The following is an 18,495-nucleotide window of genomic DNA, read 5'->3' as shown; positions in this document are numbered from 1 at the left end:
CTTCAAAGGACACTCTGGAGCTGGCATACAACTCAGGAATCACTGGAGATTGTTCCTCAATGGGTGAACTTAAGCCTGAGCTCAGACCTTAAAAACAAGCGCAGTTCCAGCTGGTAAGAGAACAGGATATGCCCCATATGTGCAATGGCATGTGAAAGACAGGGAAAAAGGTTTTAAAGAAAGTAAACGCTTAGCAGTTCTATGCAAAAGAGGCAGAATCTCAAACGGTGCAATTTTGAACAACAGAGCAGACAGGATTGATACAGGAAGAGGAAGAAAATTAGCTTTTGCTTCGATGGAGATGCAAATGGAAGATCTGGAGTAAAAACAATGAGAATCCAGCTCACAGATTATGACATCTACAATTTGAAAACCATCTTGAAGAACCCATAGGTCATTTCTATGTGTCCCAGTAATAGAAACAAAGAATAGCACAAAGAGCCACTGAGACAAAACCAGGTTTTCAAACATCCCAAACAAGTCATGGATCACAACCAACTTGCGGATTAGTGAACATAGGCCACTTCAATCTCGAATAAATCATTAATGAGCCTAGACGTAGGATGATTTCCCTGAACGTTACCAATCGGTAACATCCACCTCATCGTCTTGATCTCCAAGATGAGGGAAATCCGTCTCTCTCAAGATAGTCTAACAGTTTGCTGGCAGTGTTCGGTAAATATTGTAAGATCCTCAGAATGAAGAGAAGTACAAAAGCAACACTAGTTCTGCCATCATGTCATCTGCTTTACTGCTGTTAATGTTTTGCTGCCATTTTATTATTCTACAAAGTTATCCCATGTAACATTTAAATCTTCTAGTCCTGATGACTAAAATCAAATTGGCTAAGAATCAGAAGAATTTGAAGCTGAATCATTACCTTCTCAGGCTCATCAATTCCTCTTAATGCACTAATCCTCAACTGATCTGCCAGTTATGAATCAACTTCACTGAACTTTGGCCTTTTTTTCACCCCCACAAGGGAAGATACAGAGCTCAGGCAGATATTGAAAGGAGTTCTCAGACATGAGAACTAGACAACTCTTTATTGCTAGCTTAAAGATTGTGCTTCATAAATTTCAGCTACAACACTTTTCACCTGCTACTAGAGAAGCAATGAGGGGGGAGCAAAGTGTGGACTTACCCTTTATGAAATACTTCGAATTTAATTCCTTTGGACCGAATTGCTCGTCGGAAACCTCTGTGATTTCGGTTGATGTTCAACTTAAACAACTGGTTATATTCTACAGTTCAGATACAGAAAAATGAAGAAAAAAAACCCCGTCAAACAATGTGCAGTGCTCTATTACACATATGTACTCAGACCTGTTTATCTCAGTTTGGCCCACTTGGGAAAGACACTTCACATCTGTATCAACCCCCTGAAAAGGAGGTTATTTCAGTCATTAACAAGGTAGTGTCCCTCTGCAACAGTTGTGTCATCCCCACTTTACAAGGACAGAAACCAAGTTGCAAAAAAACCAAGTCATCGTGAGGACACGACAGCCAGCTACTGGAGAGTCAAAACTAGAGAATCTGGGTCTTTCAGCAATTAAGTAGAGTGTGGCTAAGAAAAAGCTACAAAATAATAAGGAAAAAGCATAGGAAGGTTGGAATGACTGGGAAGTGGTGTTTTGATAATGTAATTAATACTGTTTGAACACCAGTTTCATTAATAAGCATAACAAGAACTATGCCAGAGGACGCCTTTTTATCAGAAAGTCCCACAACATCATACAACTAATGTTGAAAGACGTGCCTGCTGTGCTACCCAGGAATGCTCATCTCTGCTTGTCAGCTGGGGAACCCAAAACATGACAGCAAGTGCAGATCAAGTTATTGGAAGACTTGGAACAGAGCTTCAGGACTTCTACTCTTAACAGAAAATATAAAAAAAACTCAAGAAGATATCTATCTATACATATCTCTTTTGAGATAAATTCACAACTAGTAATTTGGATCCTGAATTCAAAGTTGTTCTGATACTAAGCGGCTGCTTACTGCAAGAACTGGAAAAAAAAAAAATAGCAATAAACCAAACCCAGAGTGCAAGATTATTAATTCTAAAATGAATGCGTCTACTATCAGTATTCAATAGCTAGGTACAACGGGGTACTTTTTAAAAGGTACAAAGAAAGTATTTTAATTGGTTTCAAGACCTTGTCTTAAAAAAAAAAATCTGTTTCTGCAACGATGCTTTGTCAGGTTTAGAAATGTTAGCTGATTAGCAAAAATCATGACAGAATTGGCAGTCTCACAGGACACAAAATCTGACTGAAAAAGATCTGATTCATGGAGATATTAAAATTAATAATTTAACTTATTTAATAAAGAAAATTTATTTATCTGGTCCATGTACCAGCAGGGTTGATGGCAACAGTTACCACGACTGGTAGCTCGACAATTTCACCAATTCATAACACAATAACCACCACCAATACTGAGATGAAGAAGCTGTGAACACAGCTGGACTTCACCCTCCAACAAGCCCTTTCATAAGAAAGAACTAAAAAAGGTGGTGGGAGGCTCTCTGGTCTGATTCAAAGTATGAGACTAGACCATACTTTCCAGTGATTCCTAAGGTACAATGTTTTTCCCTCTGTCCCAGAAAAAGTACTAACCTGGACAATTGTTATTGTAAATTACAGGTGTTTTACTCTTTTGAGGTTGCTCCTATTAAAAAGAGAGACATACATTATATAAACCCATCAGATATTGTTTCAAAATACAGGGTAGTAACCATTCTTATTACCAGCTCTTTTTTTATACCTACACAAGAAACATGAGGTGTAGGGGGTTATCTGAATGATAAGAAAAGTCATGGTACATTCAAGACTAAAATATTTGGATTTCATTGTGGTAACAAGTATAATACAAGATAAAGAATAAGCCAAAACATTACATTAAATGTAAGAGCCACAGATAAGCTACATGGTCACACTCAATTCAATCTAATCATCATAAAGTTACTGACTGCAGCTGCTAAACTACATCATAAACTGCGCACGTTCCACAACACAGTAATTCTGTTCCTTCTGCATTAGTAGGAATAATAAGCTACACAAGGAACTCATCACAAATCATTCAGGGAATTGCCCTACTATTATTTTGCCTGACAATCAATCTGCCACCAAAATGAATTAACTTTTAACCTAAAGCAGAGTACAAACTAAATCTCTGGGGACTGAACAAGGACAATGTGACCTAATTATTGCAGCTACTTTGCAAAACTGATTTCAGCTATAGAGAAAGTTGGTGTATTGAACTGTTGGCTAAGCAGTACAGATCTGGCTTTTTTTAAAAAAAATAGATTAAAAGAAACTATGCTGATCCTTCCTTATTCCCCAGAAAATTATTCACACAGACCAATTCTGTTTTCAGCCACCCTAATCGGGGGGGGGGGGGGGGGGGATTCCTCCATTAAGGCCTCATGTAACCCATACCTGAACACAAACCTGATCTGACCATCACCAATCTCCCACAGGTAATTGAATTTATTTTAGCAGAATTGCTGCAAACTGTAATAGGAGGTAAAAATCTAGGCTCTGCACTCTCACAGAGCAAAGTATTTGTCCTGTAAGAGCAAAGACTGCTCTTGCCCTGCAGAGAAAGCAGCAGAAGCCCCAGCACTTCTACTGACAGTAAGACTAGAGAGCCCTCCTAGCTCAATGGTTTCAGTGTTTTTCAGACGAGAGACTACTTTTAAAGGTGAAGGGAACAGGATGACACTGGGGAGTTTCAAGGAAAGAAGCAATATATATATATGTATACGTATTTTTTTGATACATACACATATATATGCCCATACACATAAGTGTTAATTAGTAAGGTGAAGAAACTTCTATGGCCTAAGTCCTTTCTCCAGATACATACATACATATTTGCTAATTAAATCACGAGGAGTCACGCGCATTTATCTGATGACGAAGATTAAGCTTTCCAATCCATTTCTATAATTATAAGAGAAGTCCAAAAGCAATGCCTTTACGAGTTTGTTTTCTTAAAGGGATGGAACTCAGGGGGAGATCACATCCACGGTGGCCCCTCACCCCTAGTGACAACTTCGCATGCCCTTGTCTTTGGTTGAAGTTACCAGTGCGTTTGCACCCCTGAAAGAAATGAACTTCTACAAATTTTGCAAACACTGGAAACAATCTGATTAGTGTCTTCAGGGTGGAAAGGTGGACACGGCTCAGCACTGTGAATGCTGTTTAGCAGTAAGCTGGTGGGGTCAGCCAGCCAGAGAACATGCTGGCCTAAAGCAGACACCATGCCGCTAAGTGTAAGGTGTGGAGAACGTTAAGGGAAAGGTGCAGCAAAGCTCAAATCTGCAGGCAACAGATTCAGCAGTTCTGTTTCTGAGAAAAAGTTTCTGTTTTAAAAATAAATACAGGCAGTATGCCTAAAAGTGTTTTCCCTTCCTCGAAGAAAACCTACACCTCCTCCTTGAAGCCCTCGCAAGCTAATACAGTGGCAAGGGCCACAGACTGAGGAACAGAAGAGCCAGGACACGCACTCACCGCACTCGGGTACTGAAATTCAAACTTCACAAATGCATCCAAATCTCCTGGTGATACACCTGAATGAGACAACAACCAGCCAATACAGATATTTTCATTGCATCTGTAATGTCACACAGGATTTTCAAGAGCATCTGATTTTCAGTAGGGCTCATGACCTGTCTCTTGACAACTGAAAGACCCATCCATCAAACCGAAATCCATAGAAAGCTGGCACGCAAAGGAAAGCATCTGCTTTTCTTAATGCTGCTCTTAGCCCTGAGACAGTCTAGTCCACAGACTCCCAGAAACAAGGGACTAAAAGCAGTAACGTAGGCAGGAGCAACTCCTGTCTACCTAAGGGCCACGACACATTAAGGTGGTGCAGAGTTAAGGCAGGACTCATAACAAAATAGGAGATAAACATAAAGTTTAAACTGTCACCCAATTATGAGCGAACCCAGGACCACTTAAAGTTCTTCCCTCTGTCCAGATGGAACCCAGATTATCTTTATTCTTCTGAGGTTTTTTTTGTTTGTTTTTTTTAAATACTGTTTAAAGGTTTTTTGGGGGCTTGACCCTGAAACCCGGTTATTTTGTTTTAATGAGTGCTGGCTACATAGATCTTGACTCCTGAAGTGGTCTTCAAGTAGAAAAAATCTCATTCCCCCCTACTTTTCTTACCTACTCAGAGGAAAAAGCCCACACACCCTTTCGAGTACATACCTGGCGGAGCTGGTAGGTTTATCCCCCTGACAATAAGAAGGTGCATTTCTGTGCTGTTGAGTTCAGAAAATATCCTATGAAAAAATAGAGACAAAAAAACCATATTCATCCCAGTAGCCCACCACCACCTGATCCACTGTCAGACTAGGATGCCACTGGTATTTGTCAGACCTTTTTCAATAGTGCACTCCTACATAGATCATCTTCATAAATTACAAAAGATCAAGGAAAGAGCACAAACCGAGATAAAACCATCTCTGAGGTACAGCGAAAAATGCCATGAACAAAGCCCAAAGGCAGCAAGACCGAGGGAGAATTATGGAGGAATGAAGAGTGGCTGAAGTAGCAGAATATAAGAGATGAAGCTGGAGATACTTTGAAAACAAAAGAACCCAGAAGAGAAGTTAGAGAACAACTTCTTCATATTTAAGTTGCTGAGACTGTCCTTTCAGGAGTGCTGAGCCTAACCCTAGGTGCCACCCGAGTTTGCTGAAGCCCACAATTCCCTAAACAAGAGCTCGAAACCAGAAAACTCATTCCAGCCTGCCTGAGAAATCCCTTTTGGTTTTCCGCACCTTATCATTTTAAAGGTTCTTTCCTCAAAGTGATGGCTTGGAGGATCCATTCCTTGCGCTCGTGCAAGCTGTAGGATGTCCATGTCCTTTTTACAACCTTGTGCCAGTTTCTCAAACCTATGCAAAAGGCAAACAAACTATAGAAAAGCTACACACACTGGAACATCAAACAGAGCATTCTGACAGACAGAACCCACAGAGTAAGGCTCAGACCAGAGGTCTGAGAGCAGCCTGGAGATGCAGCCTCACACTTACTGACCCTTTCGCATAACGAGAAGCTCACCAACCTGAACCCCCACCATCTTTGAGGGCTCAGGCAGACTCAAGCCTGAAATGACAACACTGTGGGATGATTAACAGCGGGCAGCGGGTCTTACCGAGTCGTTTCTGCTACATTTCCCAGATGCATGAATTGCTTGGAATACTGCAAACACCTCTGTCAACAGAAACAAAACCAAATACATATGCACCCAGTGATCCTTACACACAGATTCATGACTGGCAAGAGTTTTGAGGTTGATGACAACCCAACTGAAGAGAAGCCAAGAGTTTTCCCAAGCCACCCAAAAACATCCACCCTCTCCAGTCCTTTAAGCCCAAAGCTGAGCACAGCATCTGTTCGAACTGTTCTGCCCTATTACTTTTTAATCACTTAATTTCTCGATACGAGGTTCACCCAAGGGCTAGTCTTAATCATGCAGGTACTATTTTCAAACTTGAGTGCTCATATTTAATAGTGGTAATTTGATAGTCCCAAGCCTCCAAGCACACCCTCTGACTTCAACTAGCAGAGAATGCATCTCTGAAAATCTTCCACTTTAGGACAACAAAATCAAAAGTATTTTAAAAGAAAAATAAAAGACCCTACAGAGGCAATGATGGAATTATTATATTAATAAAACAGAGAGAAATGTAAAAAAACCACTCCAGAACATTTCTAAAAAAGATAAAATGGTCACCTCATGTTGGTCCTTCAGCAATTTTATGAGCTGTGCATATACTTCATCTGCTTTCTGAGACAGTCTGATGTCTTCATGGTGTACAAAGATAAAATCACCCTCATCATCTGTAGGGGGTGATGGCAGCTGCAAGACAAGAACATCGCATTTCAGAGCCCTTATAGGAAAAAAAATGGAACTAGACAAAAAGCAGTCAATGTATGCAAAGGTCAGTGAAAGGAGATGGGTTGTTTTTCTTCTCAAGGCAATTCCAAGCCAACCACTACTTACACCACTGCCTGACAACTGCTTAAGTCATAAAACTCTGCAAAATGTCTTACAGGCCTAGTTCCCCAATTATGCAGGTCAGGAGAGCTATTACAGTGCAGTTTGGTTTCTACTCAAATAGAAACCAGGGCGACACTGTATCACATGAATCTGATCCTCAACCCAAAACGGAGTTAGGACACAGCTAAGAGATGTACTCACACCCTAAACCCAGGGAACATTTCCAAGCTGCATGGTTTAGGTGTGCCATTGCATATCAGGGAGCAAATGGTTCACAGACTGAATTTTCTCAAAATCTGGCACACTGGAGGAGCAGCAGAGGAAACAAAATGAAACAAAACCAAAAATATAGGGGAATTTCAGGGCTCAGCATCCAGATTTGTCACTTGAGCAAACAAACTTAAAATTTGTGTCAAAAAATATTTATTAAATCATTTTCTGTTTGAAGTAAGCACTTAGATATCCAAGAACATGAAGCAAAGCAGAATATTAACAGTCCTACTAACCTTGGAAATATCAACAGGTTTGCCACATTTTGCTTGCTCAATCTTTAGGTCAAAGCTCTTAGCTGTTCTGAGATACATCTTAGCCTGTTCAAGGTTATTTTCCTTCTTTGCTTTGATGGCTGCCTTCACGTATTGCTTCTTTCTGTTCTCCAGAAATTCCAGCTGTTCCCTAGCTGAAAAACAGATGTATAAAACCCCTCACTCATCTGTCACTGCCATGCCCCTGAAACAGGTTTATCATTTTTGGTTTATAGCCAGAAAAAGGTCACTAAAAGTACAGATATCAAATACAGACATTTCCTTACTGCACTTAAAATTGTTTCTCGGCCAGTTTCAATTTCAAGTATCAGAAAAAGAAACAAACTTCCTTCTATCATGGCATCTTTCATCGAAAAACCTCACAGCACTTCACAAGTGTCACAACTGTAATTACAGCCCCTTATTTGCAGGCAAGAGACAGACTCTAGTACAGCTGATTGGTCCAAAGCAGATTCAAACTTTCCGCTTGACATCTTAACTTCTAAAAGATGGCAAATATTATGAGCATCTTCTATACTCACTTCTTTCCTCTCCCCTGATCTGTAAGAAAAAAACCAGATGAACCAAAGTGTGCAGGTACAATGAGACATACCCACCTCTGCTTATCTGTAATTCCTCACCATCTTAGTTTCTTATGAATTCTTGGGTCTCCTCTTTCCTTCCCAAAACAGTGAGGACAACCACACAAGTCAGAAAAGATTGCTCTGCATTGTAACAGGTCAGTTTATCCTGCCTCTTCTTATACCTCACTCGGGAAATGGTACAGCGTGAGCTGATTACAGCCATTTCCAAAGATACTCATATTGTATTCACTACTGCACTCTACTTGTGATTACACAAGTTTAACAACACTGCAAGAGGTGCCCGTCTCAGCAAATAAATATACCAATGACTCTCACACTATGTTCACTGCTGTCAGATGACGATCACCTTATCCTCATTCTCGCAAAAGAGTCTGCTGTCCTGCTGCTGTAAGCAATTTGCCCAATCAGCCAAAACCAAACTAATTAGACAAGGTAGCTAGCCCAGATTCCACTGAGACAAAGCCCACAGTGCTCTGTGAGGCTGAGACACAGAGCACAGGTATTTTCAAAGACAATCTGTGGAGAATGGACTAAGCAAAAACATTAACCCAACTGATCTCAGCTCCTTGACCTTCTTGGTACAGGCCTTAAGTGAAACTGCTCCACTCCACTCCCACACTTCCAAATGCCTTGCGCTCTCCAACAAGAAAAGAAGACAGCTTCTTTACAGTTGATTCATCAGCTATGGGCAGCTGTACGCTGCACTTCGTAATTCTGGGGGGGGGGAAGGAGGTTACATTTGGATCACAGAATATAATTTGGCTAGTGAAATACAGCTTTACAGTAGTGAAGTACTGACATTTTGTTGTGAAAAACCAAGAATCTGTCCAGGTTCTTGTTGCATCTATTGGTCTTATTTTAAAATACTTGAAATACAGCAATCTCTTCTGGGTAACACCAGAGACCAGAAATTATCAATTCCTTCACAGCGTAAGTCTACGACAAGTCACTTAAGAGATTAATATGTCAGCTAAAACTGCAAAAAACAGTCTCCTGAGGATTCATAGATTTTTCAAAGCCAAAATGGACAACTACTATGTGTTAGTGGTGATCATGAAAGAAGTTATGGAATTTTCTAGAGAGAAGAGTTACGAGCTAATCACAGTGGCACTGTGAAATGCCTTTGCACTCTGCAAAAGAACTCACATCAGCCAAGTGGGCAGTTCTGCTTTGCCCTGAGGGAACTACCCAGGGCAGGACCGAAGAACGATGGGATTACAGCAAAGGCATGACAACAGAATCAGTGAGAGCCTGAACACTGCTGGTGTGTGCCCAAATCACACGGTGAGGTGGTGGCTGTCCCTTACTATCTGTACAATTAATCTTGTACAGACAATTGTTTAGTGACCATAACAACAGCAGGACTAGAGACCGATGAACTACCACCTATGTGCCAGTTTGAGATCCTTGGATGAAGCACTAGGCAGAAACCAGTTTGATGTAGGAAGCTGCATTAGATCAATGAATAATTCACACTGGCAAGCTGTCCACTTTAATGGGAGTATATGTAGAGTTCAACTGTGAGAAGAGTTTAACATTATGAATCCATACACTCATTACATCAAAATGAATTAAAAACCCAATCACCCTTATAATTACACACGCTGCCTCTGTGAACTAAAGCTGCATGGCTGGTCTGGATCTGCCCTCTAGCAGATATATATATTGAGGCTCCTGTCCGAGGAAATCTATGCCACACATTCACAGGCTCATATTTAAAATATAATGAAAAGAAGTCTTTACCAAGGTATTAAACTAAACTAGTGCAAATGACTGCACATGGGTCACTGGGAATGATGATCCTTCCACCTTACCAGCTGGAGGGAGATGATCCATTGACTCTGCCTCCTTCAGGGTGGAGGGTGATGGGGCTCGTTTCACATGCTCAGGAGAGCTCTCCTCCTCAGCTACAGCACATGGCTTAACAACTTGAATCGGCTTTCCAGGCAGCTGAGCAGGTTTCTTGGCAACTGGGGCCTGTGTCAGAGGTTCATTCTAGCATAACAAAAAGAATTTCATATTAAATGCATAAAATATATTCCAGAGTTGAGGACAGCATCTCAAGCATCAACAGCCATGGTTATCACTTTATCAGCCTTCTGGTATCACTTTTGAGGGGAACCTAACATTCCAGACAGCAAATTTTAACTTCTGGAGGTTTATAAGGCATGCCATGCCAGTAGGTAGTTCACCTATGCAAGTGTCAAACCTCCACTATAGAAGGGACAAAAAGAATGCTCAGCAAGGCAGTGATTTCAAAAAAAAAAGCAGATGCATGCAGAAAAACCATAATCCAGGAATTCTCTCCATTAAAAGCTACTCCAGTTGAAAGCACAATCAGCAACCAAATCCAGAGAGAAAAAGAAATCAAAGTCTAAAAGGCTGGTGCTGCCTGACCAAAAGCAGTAAGTGTTGAACACCCTGGGAAAGCACAAACATAGGAGCTGCTGGGGTGCAGGAAGAAAGTACAGATTTAAGTACTTTAGAACAATGTAAAGGGGTGGCTAGTAACTGAAGTGTTTGCTTTGAAACTAAAAACCCACAAACAAGACAGTTATGAGAGCGCCAAACTCTGGACTCATAAAATCTGTAGGTAGACTGTAGTAACATCTCTCTCTCCCTCCCCTACGCTATAATGCAAACTGAAATTACTACTGAGATCCTGTACTCTTCAGACTCCTGGGAAATGTATGTTATCTGAGTACCCTTGCTGGACTGGAAATCCAACGGCCTCATCTCTGCGTACCACAAGAGACAGCATTTCAACTTTTACACATCCTACTAAGAAATACCTCCTCCTCTTCATCGTTCTCCTCCATGTTTGCCAGCTTGCTGGCATTTTCCAGAACAGCAGCTATTGTGCTGTCACCATCCGTTGCTGCAACACCAGGAAGAGGGGGAAACCCTGAGGAGGAAAGGAATACAGAAGTAAAGAGTTGCATAAGACCTATGTTCTATCTTCCATATTTCTTTTCTGTAAAGCTATTTCTATGCAAGTATCTATTATCTAATACATTCCAGAATGCAGCATAACTAGACTGAGGCCAAGGTCACAAAGGCTTGCTAGATAAAGTCTGAGTGGTGGGCTTAAGATCAGATCTCTCACAGATATACAGGCTTAAACGGATGATGCTAAAATGATGCAATAACAGAGCATAGTTTCTAAGCTGAGCAACTGGCAGCCAGCCAAGGAACCTCACAACCTCAAGACTTTGGTAATAGAGATGTCCCCAGAACCAGCAAAGAATTTAGCCTCTCTCTTTTGCGCAAAAGGTCAGCAGATTGTACAAAAAGTTGCTAGCTTTCCCCCCCTCCCCTGCCTCACTGTTGCCTCACCTTAGTTGGTACACAGTCCAGCAGAAAATCAGCGCTACCCCATAGAGTAATAAACAATACATCGCTGACATCAGGATAACACACACACTAAGCCTCTGCTGAAAATCTACTGCAATGCAGAGGTTGCAAAGTGAGGCAGAATCACACTAGTTAAATGTGAAGTATATGAAGAACAATCCTTTTCATTATTTTATTATCCTTTTAAGGATGGGAGGAAGGCTTGATGATGGAAGATGAACTCTCACTTCCACACTGCCAGTTGAGTGCCAGCTTCAAACAACAGAGATCCAGAGCCACTACTATAAAATGTCTGTTGATATGATTTATTTCATTAATATGTAGCAAGTACTCTTGTTGCCAGTCTCATCAGAAGCGCCAAGAAATAATGACTAAACTGCTTCTAAACCTAGAGGTGGCTGCTATGGGGACAGCACAGGCAGCAGGCAGAACACAGAACCCTACACTGCTGCCCCCGCGTGACATTTGATCCATTACTCAGTGGCATTTCCGTCTCCGAGGAGGTCAAGGCTGGTACTGATCATCATTCAGATGCAATGAAACGCACTGCCAGTCCATTACAATCTCATTGCTGGTTCCAGAGACTGCCTAATGGTTGTCTTCAATTAAATCATATGGTCTCTAAATGATGGCTGAAAACCATGCAGCTACCATGTAAGGAAATTGAGGAATTATCCATATTTTCAGAGGTATAAATACAGAGTACCTCACTCTTACAGAAGCTGATATTTACCAAGAAATGGATCATGTTCTAGAACAACGGATGCTTAACTGCTTTTCGGGGACAGCTTCAAAGCAGGGAACCTTCAAAGCAGCACATGACCTGACAGAGCTGGCACTGTCTACTTACTACTACTACGGCATTTGCCATTGCCACATTTGACAGTGACAAAAAAGCCGTAAGGTCCATGTTCCTCTTCTAACTTAAAAAAAATCTAGGCAACACTTTGCCATGCTAAGTGTATCTTTTCAGATGGACACATCAGGCACAAGATAAAAGGAATGATGCTTCCTAGGGGAGAAACAGCATCATCCAAACCAGAGGTGGAGCATCCATCGATGACCTTGCCAAACTTTCACGAACTCAGCACTATACATGCTGAAGAAGATAAAAAGGACACGGACCATCTCAAGAAGCAGGTTCAGTTTCTGCCTCTGTCACTATCTCAGTGTGACCACGGACACTATTTGTTTCGTCTCTCTAGACTACTTCTACTAGTCATGAGAGCTGCAATACTGATTTGATTTGTGAGGCATTGCAAGAAGATGATTAATTAAATATAGAGTTCTGAGGCTCCTGCTGGGAATCAAAAGAACAGGAAACATCAGGCAAATTTTTTCAGTTTCAAAAATCTCCTTCCAGTAAATGTCAGTTTACTCTAGGAGGGCTGGCACAGAGGACAGACAGGTGACATTTTCATTATTTGCCCATGGTTAAATTGTTTAAGTTTTCAAATAGGGCCAGCTTTGAGTTCTGATGCTGTCAAACAGGCTGTCAGTAGTCAGGAATATTCACCATATTCATATTCACCATGAAAATTTGGGAGGATATTAATAAACAGTTTCACAATACCATCAAACAGCAAGGCCAGCCTACTCACTGAGAAAAAGGAGGAGCTGTTCCACAGGATGAGGAGGCACTACCTGCACACCTCCTTCAGAGCCCAGGAGATACACAAAAGTTGGTATTAGGACATTTTATATGCACACTTACCGGGAGGAACAGGTAGCTCAGAAAAATTCACTTTTGTCCCTGCTTTATGGGCTCTTATGGCATCCTGGTATTGCTGTAATTAAAGGCACTCAGTAAGATATAAAATGTTGACTAGAAATTAGCAATCATCCGTATTTAACCAGCATAAACATTGCAGAATACAGAGTATTTTGCCATAATATGTGCTTTGTCTCTATTTCTCCTTCCTCTGAATGCTTTACAGCTTCCCTATTGGAGCTCTTTTCAAATAGCAGGACAATACACAAATTCGTTCAGCCTTGAAAAAGTCTTCAGCAAGAGAACGAATTTAAATGGCTTTGCTGGAGGCAAGAAGATTGTGGCACTTTTGTTTTACCTTGGCTATCCTCTCGTGCATCCTGCCCTTCCGATCATCCCCACTCGCTTTAGCCTGTGCCGCTGCTGACTTGTACTTCTCCAGCCTTTGCTGCAATGCTTCCAGCACTGTTTTTGGCTGCTGCAGGGAAGCTTGAAATAAGACAGACAATGAAATGCCACATGATTCAGATTTCAAAACATAAGAGCTGCCTTTTTCCTCCCGTTCCTTACCTTCTGCACAGACAAAAACATCACTGCAAAGTCTTATTCACAGATTCGTAGGGGTTGGAAGGGACCTCTAGAGATCATCTAGTCCAACCCCCGCTTGAGCAGGATCACTTAGAGCATGTTGCACAGGATTGCGTCCAGGTGGGTTTTGAGTATCTCCAGAGAAGGAGACTCCACAACCTCTCTGGGCAGCCTGTTCCAGTGCTCGGTCACCCTCAAAGTGAAGAAGTTTTTCATCATTTTCAGACAGAACTTCCTGCGTTCCAGTTTGTGCCCAGTGCCCCTTGTCCTGTCACTGGGCAATGAATACAATTCTTCTAAAGAAAGTTTATTAACTTCTACTTCCATTACTGATCCAGAACAAAAGTACAAATGGGATCATCAGCAAATAACATTCAGGAACACTAGCTAGGGTTTACTCAGTCCTGCTGCAGTTCAGTGGGATAGGGCAGATCTTAAAGTGCCTTACAGCCCTGCTATTTTTATGTTTTGCTACAGAAACCTAAAAGCCCTACCTGAAGCTTCTTGGGTCTGAGGTTCAGGTGTTGTAAGATCCTGGGAACTTCCCACTGGAGTTGGTACCTTTAGCTTGGATGCATCTTGTACGTTTCCTAGGCTTTCAAGATCTGCAAAGCAAGGAAAGCAGGAAGTTTCACAGCGTGTTCTGTTCCATAAACAGCAAGTCAACCCATGTTACTCTGAAAACCATAAATTTGATCACATCATCCTCCTGAAAGCTTTTTGGCTTCAAAACAGTATCTGCATGGCTAGGTAAGTCTAAGGTTCCCATTATTCAGAGAAAATGATTTATAATAGAAAATCTCAAATGCTGCCTTAATTTAGGTTACTGCTGCTTGGGGGGAAAAAAAACAACCCAAAAGTAAAACCAGTTCAAGTATTCTAAGAATTCTCTCCCCAAAATATAACTTGGTATCTTGGCAGATGGAAAGAGTGAACAAGATCGCTAATTGACTAAAATATCCTAGTAACAAAAGACGTGCTGAAATAGGGAAGCAAGTAATACCATCTATTCAGACACCCAAGTTTCTGGCATTGTATAACAGTGGTTATTTCAGAAAACTACAAAAATATCCACTGCAAAAATCTTGCACTTTTTAAGGCAAGATTATATCATGGGTGAAGTTTCTCTAAAATGCCATTTGGTGATCAGTTTATAACTTAAGGAATCATAAATCTCATTATTTACTGAAATAAAATAATTTGTCATTTAGTTTCTTGGAATAAAATAAACTACTAAAGTTGTTTAAAACACTGAGTTGCACAGACCAAATATTAATTGTTGGTGTTGATACCAGATTTATTTAAAAAAAACAAAACTCACTCTCTTATCAAAGTATCTTTAATATTGGTAACTTTCTTTACGATTTAGACTTAACTGCACTGCAATCTGTTTTTTAATCTCTTAATCTGAATGTTATGAACTTCTGTTGAACACCATCAAACATTACAGTAAACTTTAAGAATGGGCCATTATCCTTCTTTCCCTTCCACTTCACATACTGCCTGCTATTATCTGAAGTTATAAAAATAGTAATATTAGACATCAATACCTACTTGAACTTGTAATTCATAGAGAGTAACTTCAATATAAATGATACCTCATTCTTCTTCATTGGTCTTGATTAGAATTGGAATATGCAGTAAGCCTCAGACCTAAGTGATCTTCAATTCTTCTTACAGTTTTGCAATCAAATTTAGAATCATTCCATTATAGCACGGAGACACTTCTAACAGTGTTTTTGTAAGATGAGCCTTACCTTGAGGAGATGGGGGCATATTCTGGAGGTCTATCGGTTGCCCGCTATCCAAAGCTTCCAAGACCACATTAAATTTCTAATGTGGGGGGGGAAAAAAAAATCAGAAGATTTATACTAGCATGTCCAGGACTTGCTAGCTGCCACACTGAATATTTGACACACAATGCATGTGGGTACAGCATAGGGTATGTTTAGCCTCCAGGATTTCTTGTGTGCATACCTTGCCCGCCTTCATGTATTCCTTTGCTTTCTCCAGGTCCCCTTGCTGTTTGGCTTTTAGAGCTGCTAATTTATACTCCTTCTGCCTCATAAGCAGTATTGCTCGTGTGCTCCTGTTCTGGAGATCTGTGAGAATGAAACAATGCTGAGACGTACACAGAGTGTGCAAAATATGCATGTCCATCTATTCAAACCTGCATTAGTCCTCTTTTGCTTTGAATCACACAAGCATCTTACAAAAGTCCTTCTTCCTCCAGTCTCCAGAAGTCCTACCAGACATAACAATCCCACTTTTCAGATAGAATCATACAATCGTTTAAGTTGGAAAAGACCTTTAAGATCATCAAGTTCAACTGTTAACCTAACGCTGCCAAGTCCACCACTAAACCAAGTCCCTAAGCACCACATCTACTTGTCTTTTAAATACCTCCAGGGATGGTGACTCCACCACTTCCCTGGGCAGCCTGTTCCAGTGCTTGCCAACCCTTTTGGTGAAGAATTTTTTCCTAATATCCAATCTAAACTTCCCCTGGCACAACTTGAGGCCATTTCCTCTTCTTCTATTGCTTGTTACTTGGGAGACAAGACTACCACCCACCTGGCTACTACCTCCTTTCAGGTATTTGTGGAGAGCAATTAGGTCTCCCCTCAGCCTCCTTTTCTCCAGGCCAAACACCACCACTTCCTTCAGCTGCTCCTCATAAGACTTGTGCTCCAGACCCTTCACCACTTTGTTGCCCTTCTCTGGACACGCTCCAACACCTCAATGTCTTTGTAGTGAGGGGCCCAAAACTGAACACAGCATTCAAGATGCAGCCTCAGCAGTGCCAAGTACAGGGGCACGATCACTTGCCTGGTCCTGCTGGCCACACTATTTCTCATACAAGCCAGGATGTTGTTGGCCTTCTTGGCCACCTGGGCACACTGCTGGCTCATATTCAGCTGGTTGTCAACCAACACCCCCAGGTCCTTTTCCGTCACTCTTCCCCAAGCCTGTAGCGCTGCATGGGGTTCTTGTGACCGAAACACAGGACCCAGCACTGAGCCTTGTTGAATCTCATACAGTTGGCCTTGGCCCATCGATCCAGCCTGTCCAGATCCCTCTATAGAGCCCTCCTACCCTCAAGCAGATCAACACTCCTGCACAACTTGGTGTTGTCTGCAAACTTACTGAGGGTGCACTCGATCCCCTCGTGCAGATCATTGATAAAGACATTAAAGAGAACTGGCCCCAGTACTGAGCCCTGGGGAACACCACTTGTGACTGGCCACCAACTGGAGTTAACTCCATTCACCACAACTCTTTGGGCCTGGTCATCCAGCCAGTTTTTACCCAGCAAAGCGTACACCCATCCAAGCCATGAGCAGCCAGTTTCTCCAGTAAAACGCTGTGGGAAACAGCATCACAGGCTTTACTAAAGTTCAGGTAGACAACATCCACAGCCTTTCCCTCATCCACTAAGCAGGTCACCTTGTCATAAAAGATCAGTTTAGTCAAGCACAATCATGGTACCTGTTTCCATGGTAGGACTAGAAGCAGCACGACCCTGTAGAGACTCTGATTCCAGATGCTGCACTGCCTCATGAGAGGTCTTCTGCTCATCATCTGCAGCAGACTGAGCTTTAATCTCTGGTAGCACACTGACTGAGTCTCCTGAATTCTCTAGCTCCACTCCCATGGCTTGAGATAACTGAGAACTCTTTCCTGTTGCAACAGGAGGTGGCATTTCTCCCTCATTGATTTTTTTGCCTTTCTTCACTGCAGCCAGCATGGTTTCCAGTGTCTGGCAGAGACAGAACAGCAAAGTCGATAGGCATTTTCATCAAACATATTACTAGCATAAAATCATTAAAACACAAATTCATTCCCTTATACGTGATGGGATCTATTACGCACACCACTACAGACTGCCCTTAAGCTCTCTATTTTTCTGCAAGGCCAACTTCAGCACTAGTGAAAGATGTCTGATTATCAGAGCAACACAATGCAAAGGACTTGTTACCCAAACTATGTAATTCCAAGTACCTCAACACCTAGAATTATTGAACAGCTGATGTGGTTCACTCAACTTTGTCACAGGAAGTCACCAAGGAAGCCATTTATACCAACCGTAGACACATTTTATGTCTTTAAAACAAAATAAAATACACTACTCTGAAACGTCACTGCCTATGTGGATTCAGGGAAGGAAGGAGTCTGCACACCTATTTAAAGCAATGAGAAAAGCCATTAAATACTAACAAAGGAAATGGAGCTTCAGCTAGTGACCTATGGCAAGAAGTTCTTACCAAGGGTAATGTGGGTCAACTGCTGCTCATTTTTTTAAAACTCTTCCTCCACCATAAATACTACCTTCCTCAGTATTTTTTTAATTTAAGGTTCAGACAAAAGAGAGCCATGCAGTTAAAGCCAAAACAAAAATTTTACTTCTTTCCTCTTCCACAGAAACTGAAATGGAAGCACAGAAAGAGAACAACAAAATCTCACCAGTGCCAGAATCACTGCTATTTTTGGTTAGCCATGACATTGTTTGACCTATTAAGCAAGAGTGGTAGAGATACTTTGTTCTGACTGCATGTGAGATTGGGGTTCAGACCAGTACAGCAACCCACACACAGCTCTCTTTTCTCCACGTGTGGGATGACAGACTGACTGGAAATGGAATTAAATGTGGAGATTAAAGTTCACAGTTCCAAGAACTAAGTACAAG

The 18,495-nt window shown here is 41.4% G+C and overlaps 1 protein-coding gene across 2 annotated transcripts in view; it reads right to left on the bottom strand.

The window, feature by feature from the left end:
- CC2D1B (coiled-coil and C2 domain containing 1B) overlaps nt 1-18,495 on the bottom strand; it is a 40,034-nt gene that overhangs the window by 9,857 nt on the left and 11,682 nt on the right. For both annotated transcript variants that reach the window (XM_075759411.1, XM_075759412.1), the window contains exons 7-22: nt 17,298-17,568; nt 15,786-15,910; nt 15,566-15,641; nt 14,303-14,413; nt 13,579-13,709; nt 13,224-13,296; nt 10,948-11,060; nt 9,970-10,150; nt 7,533-7,705; nt 6,760-6,885; nt 6,178-6,236; nt 5,801-5,917; nt 5,226-5,299; nt 4,521-4,579; nt 2,622-2,673; nt 1,145-1,244 (exon numbers count right to left, since the gene is read on the bottom strand). In XM_075759411.1, coding sequence (XP_075615526.1) covers nt 1,145-1,244; nt 2,622-2,673; nt 4,521-4,579; nt 5,226-5,299; nt 5,801-5,917; nt 6,178-6,236; nt 6,760-6,885; nt 7,533-7,705; nt 9,970-10,150; nt 10,948-11,060; nt 13,224-13,296; nt 13,579-13,709; nt 14,303-14,413; nt 15,566-15,641; nt 15,786-15,910; nt 17,298-17,568 — 1,841 coding nt within the window. The remainder of the gene's footprint in view (nt 1-1,144; nt 1,245-2,621; nt 2,674-4,520; nt 4,580-5,225; nt 5,300-5,800; nt 5,918-6,177; nt 6,237-6,759; nt 6,886-7,532; nt 7,706-9,969; nt 10,151-10,947; nt 11,061-13,223; nt 13,297-13,578; nt 13,710-14,302; nt 14,414-15,565; nt 15,642-15,785; nt 15,911-17,297; nt 17,569-18,495) is intronic.

This window comes from Balearica regulorum, chromosome 8 (assembly GCF_011004875.1).
Source record: "Balearica regulorum gibbericeps isolate bBalReg1 chromosome 8, bBalReg1.pri, whole genome shotgun sequence".
Classification (NCBI taxonomy): Eukaryota; Metazoa; Chordata; class Aves; order Gruiformes; family Gruidae; genus Balearica; species Balearica regulorum.
This window is presented reverse-complemented; position numbering and strand designations above follow the sequence as displayed.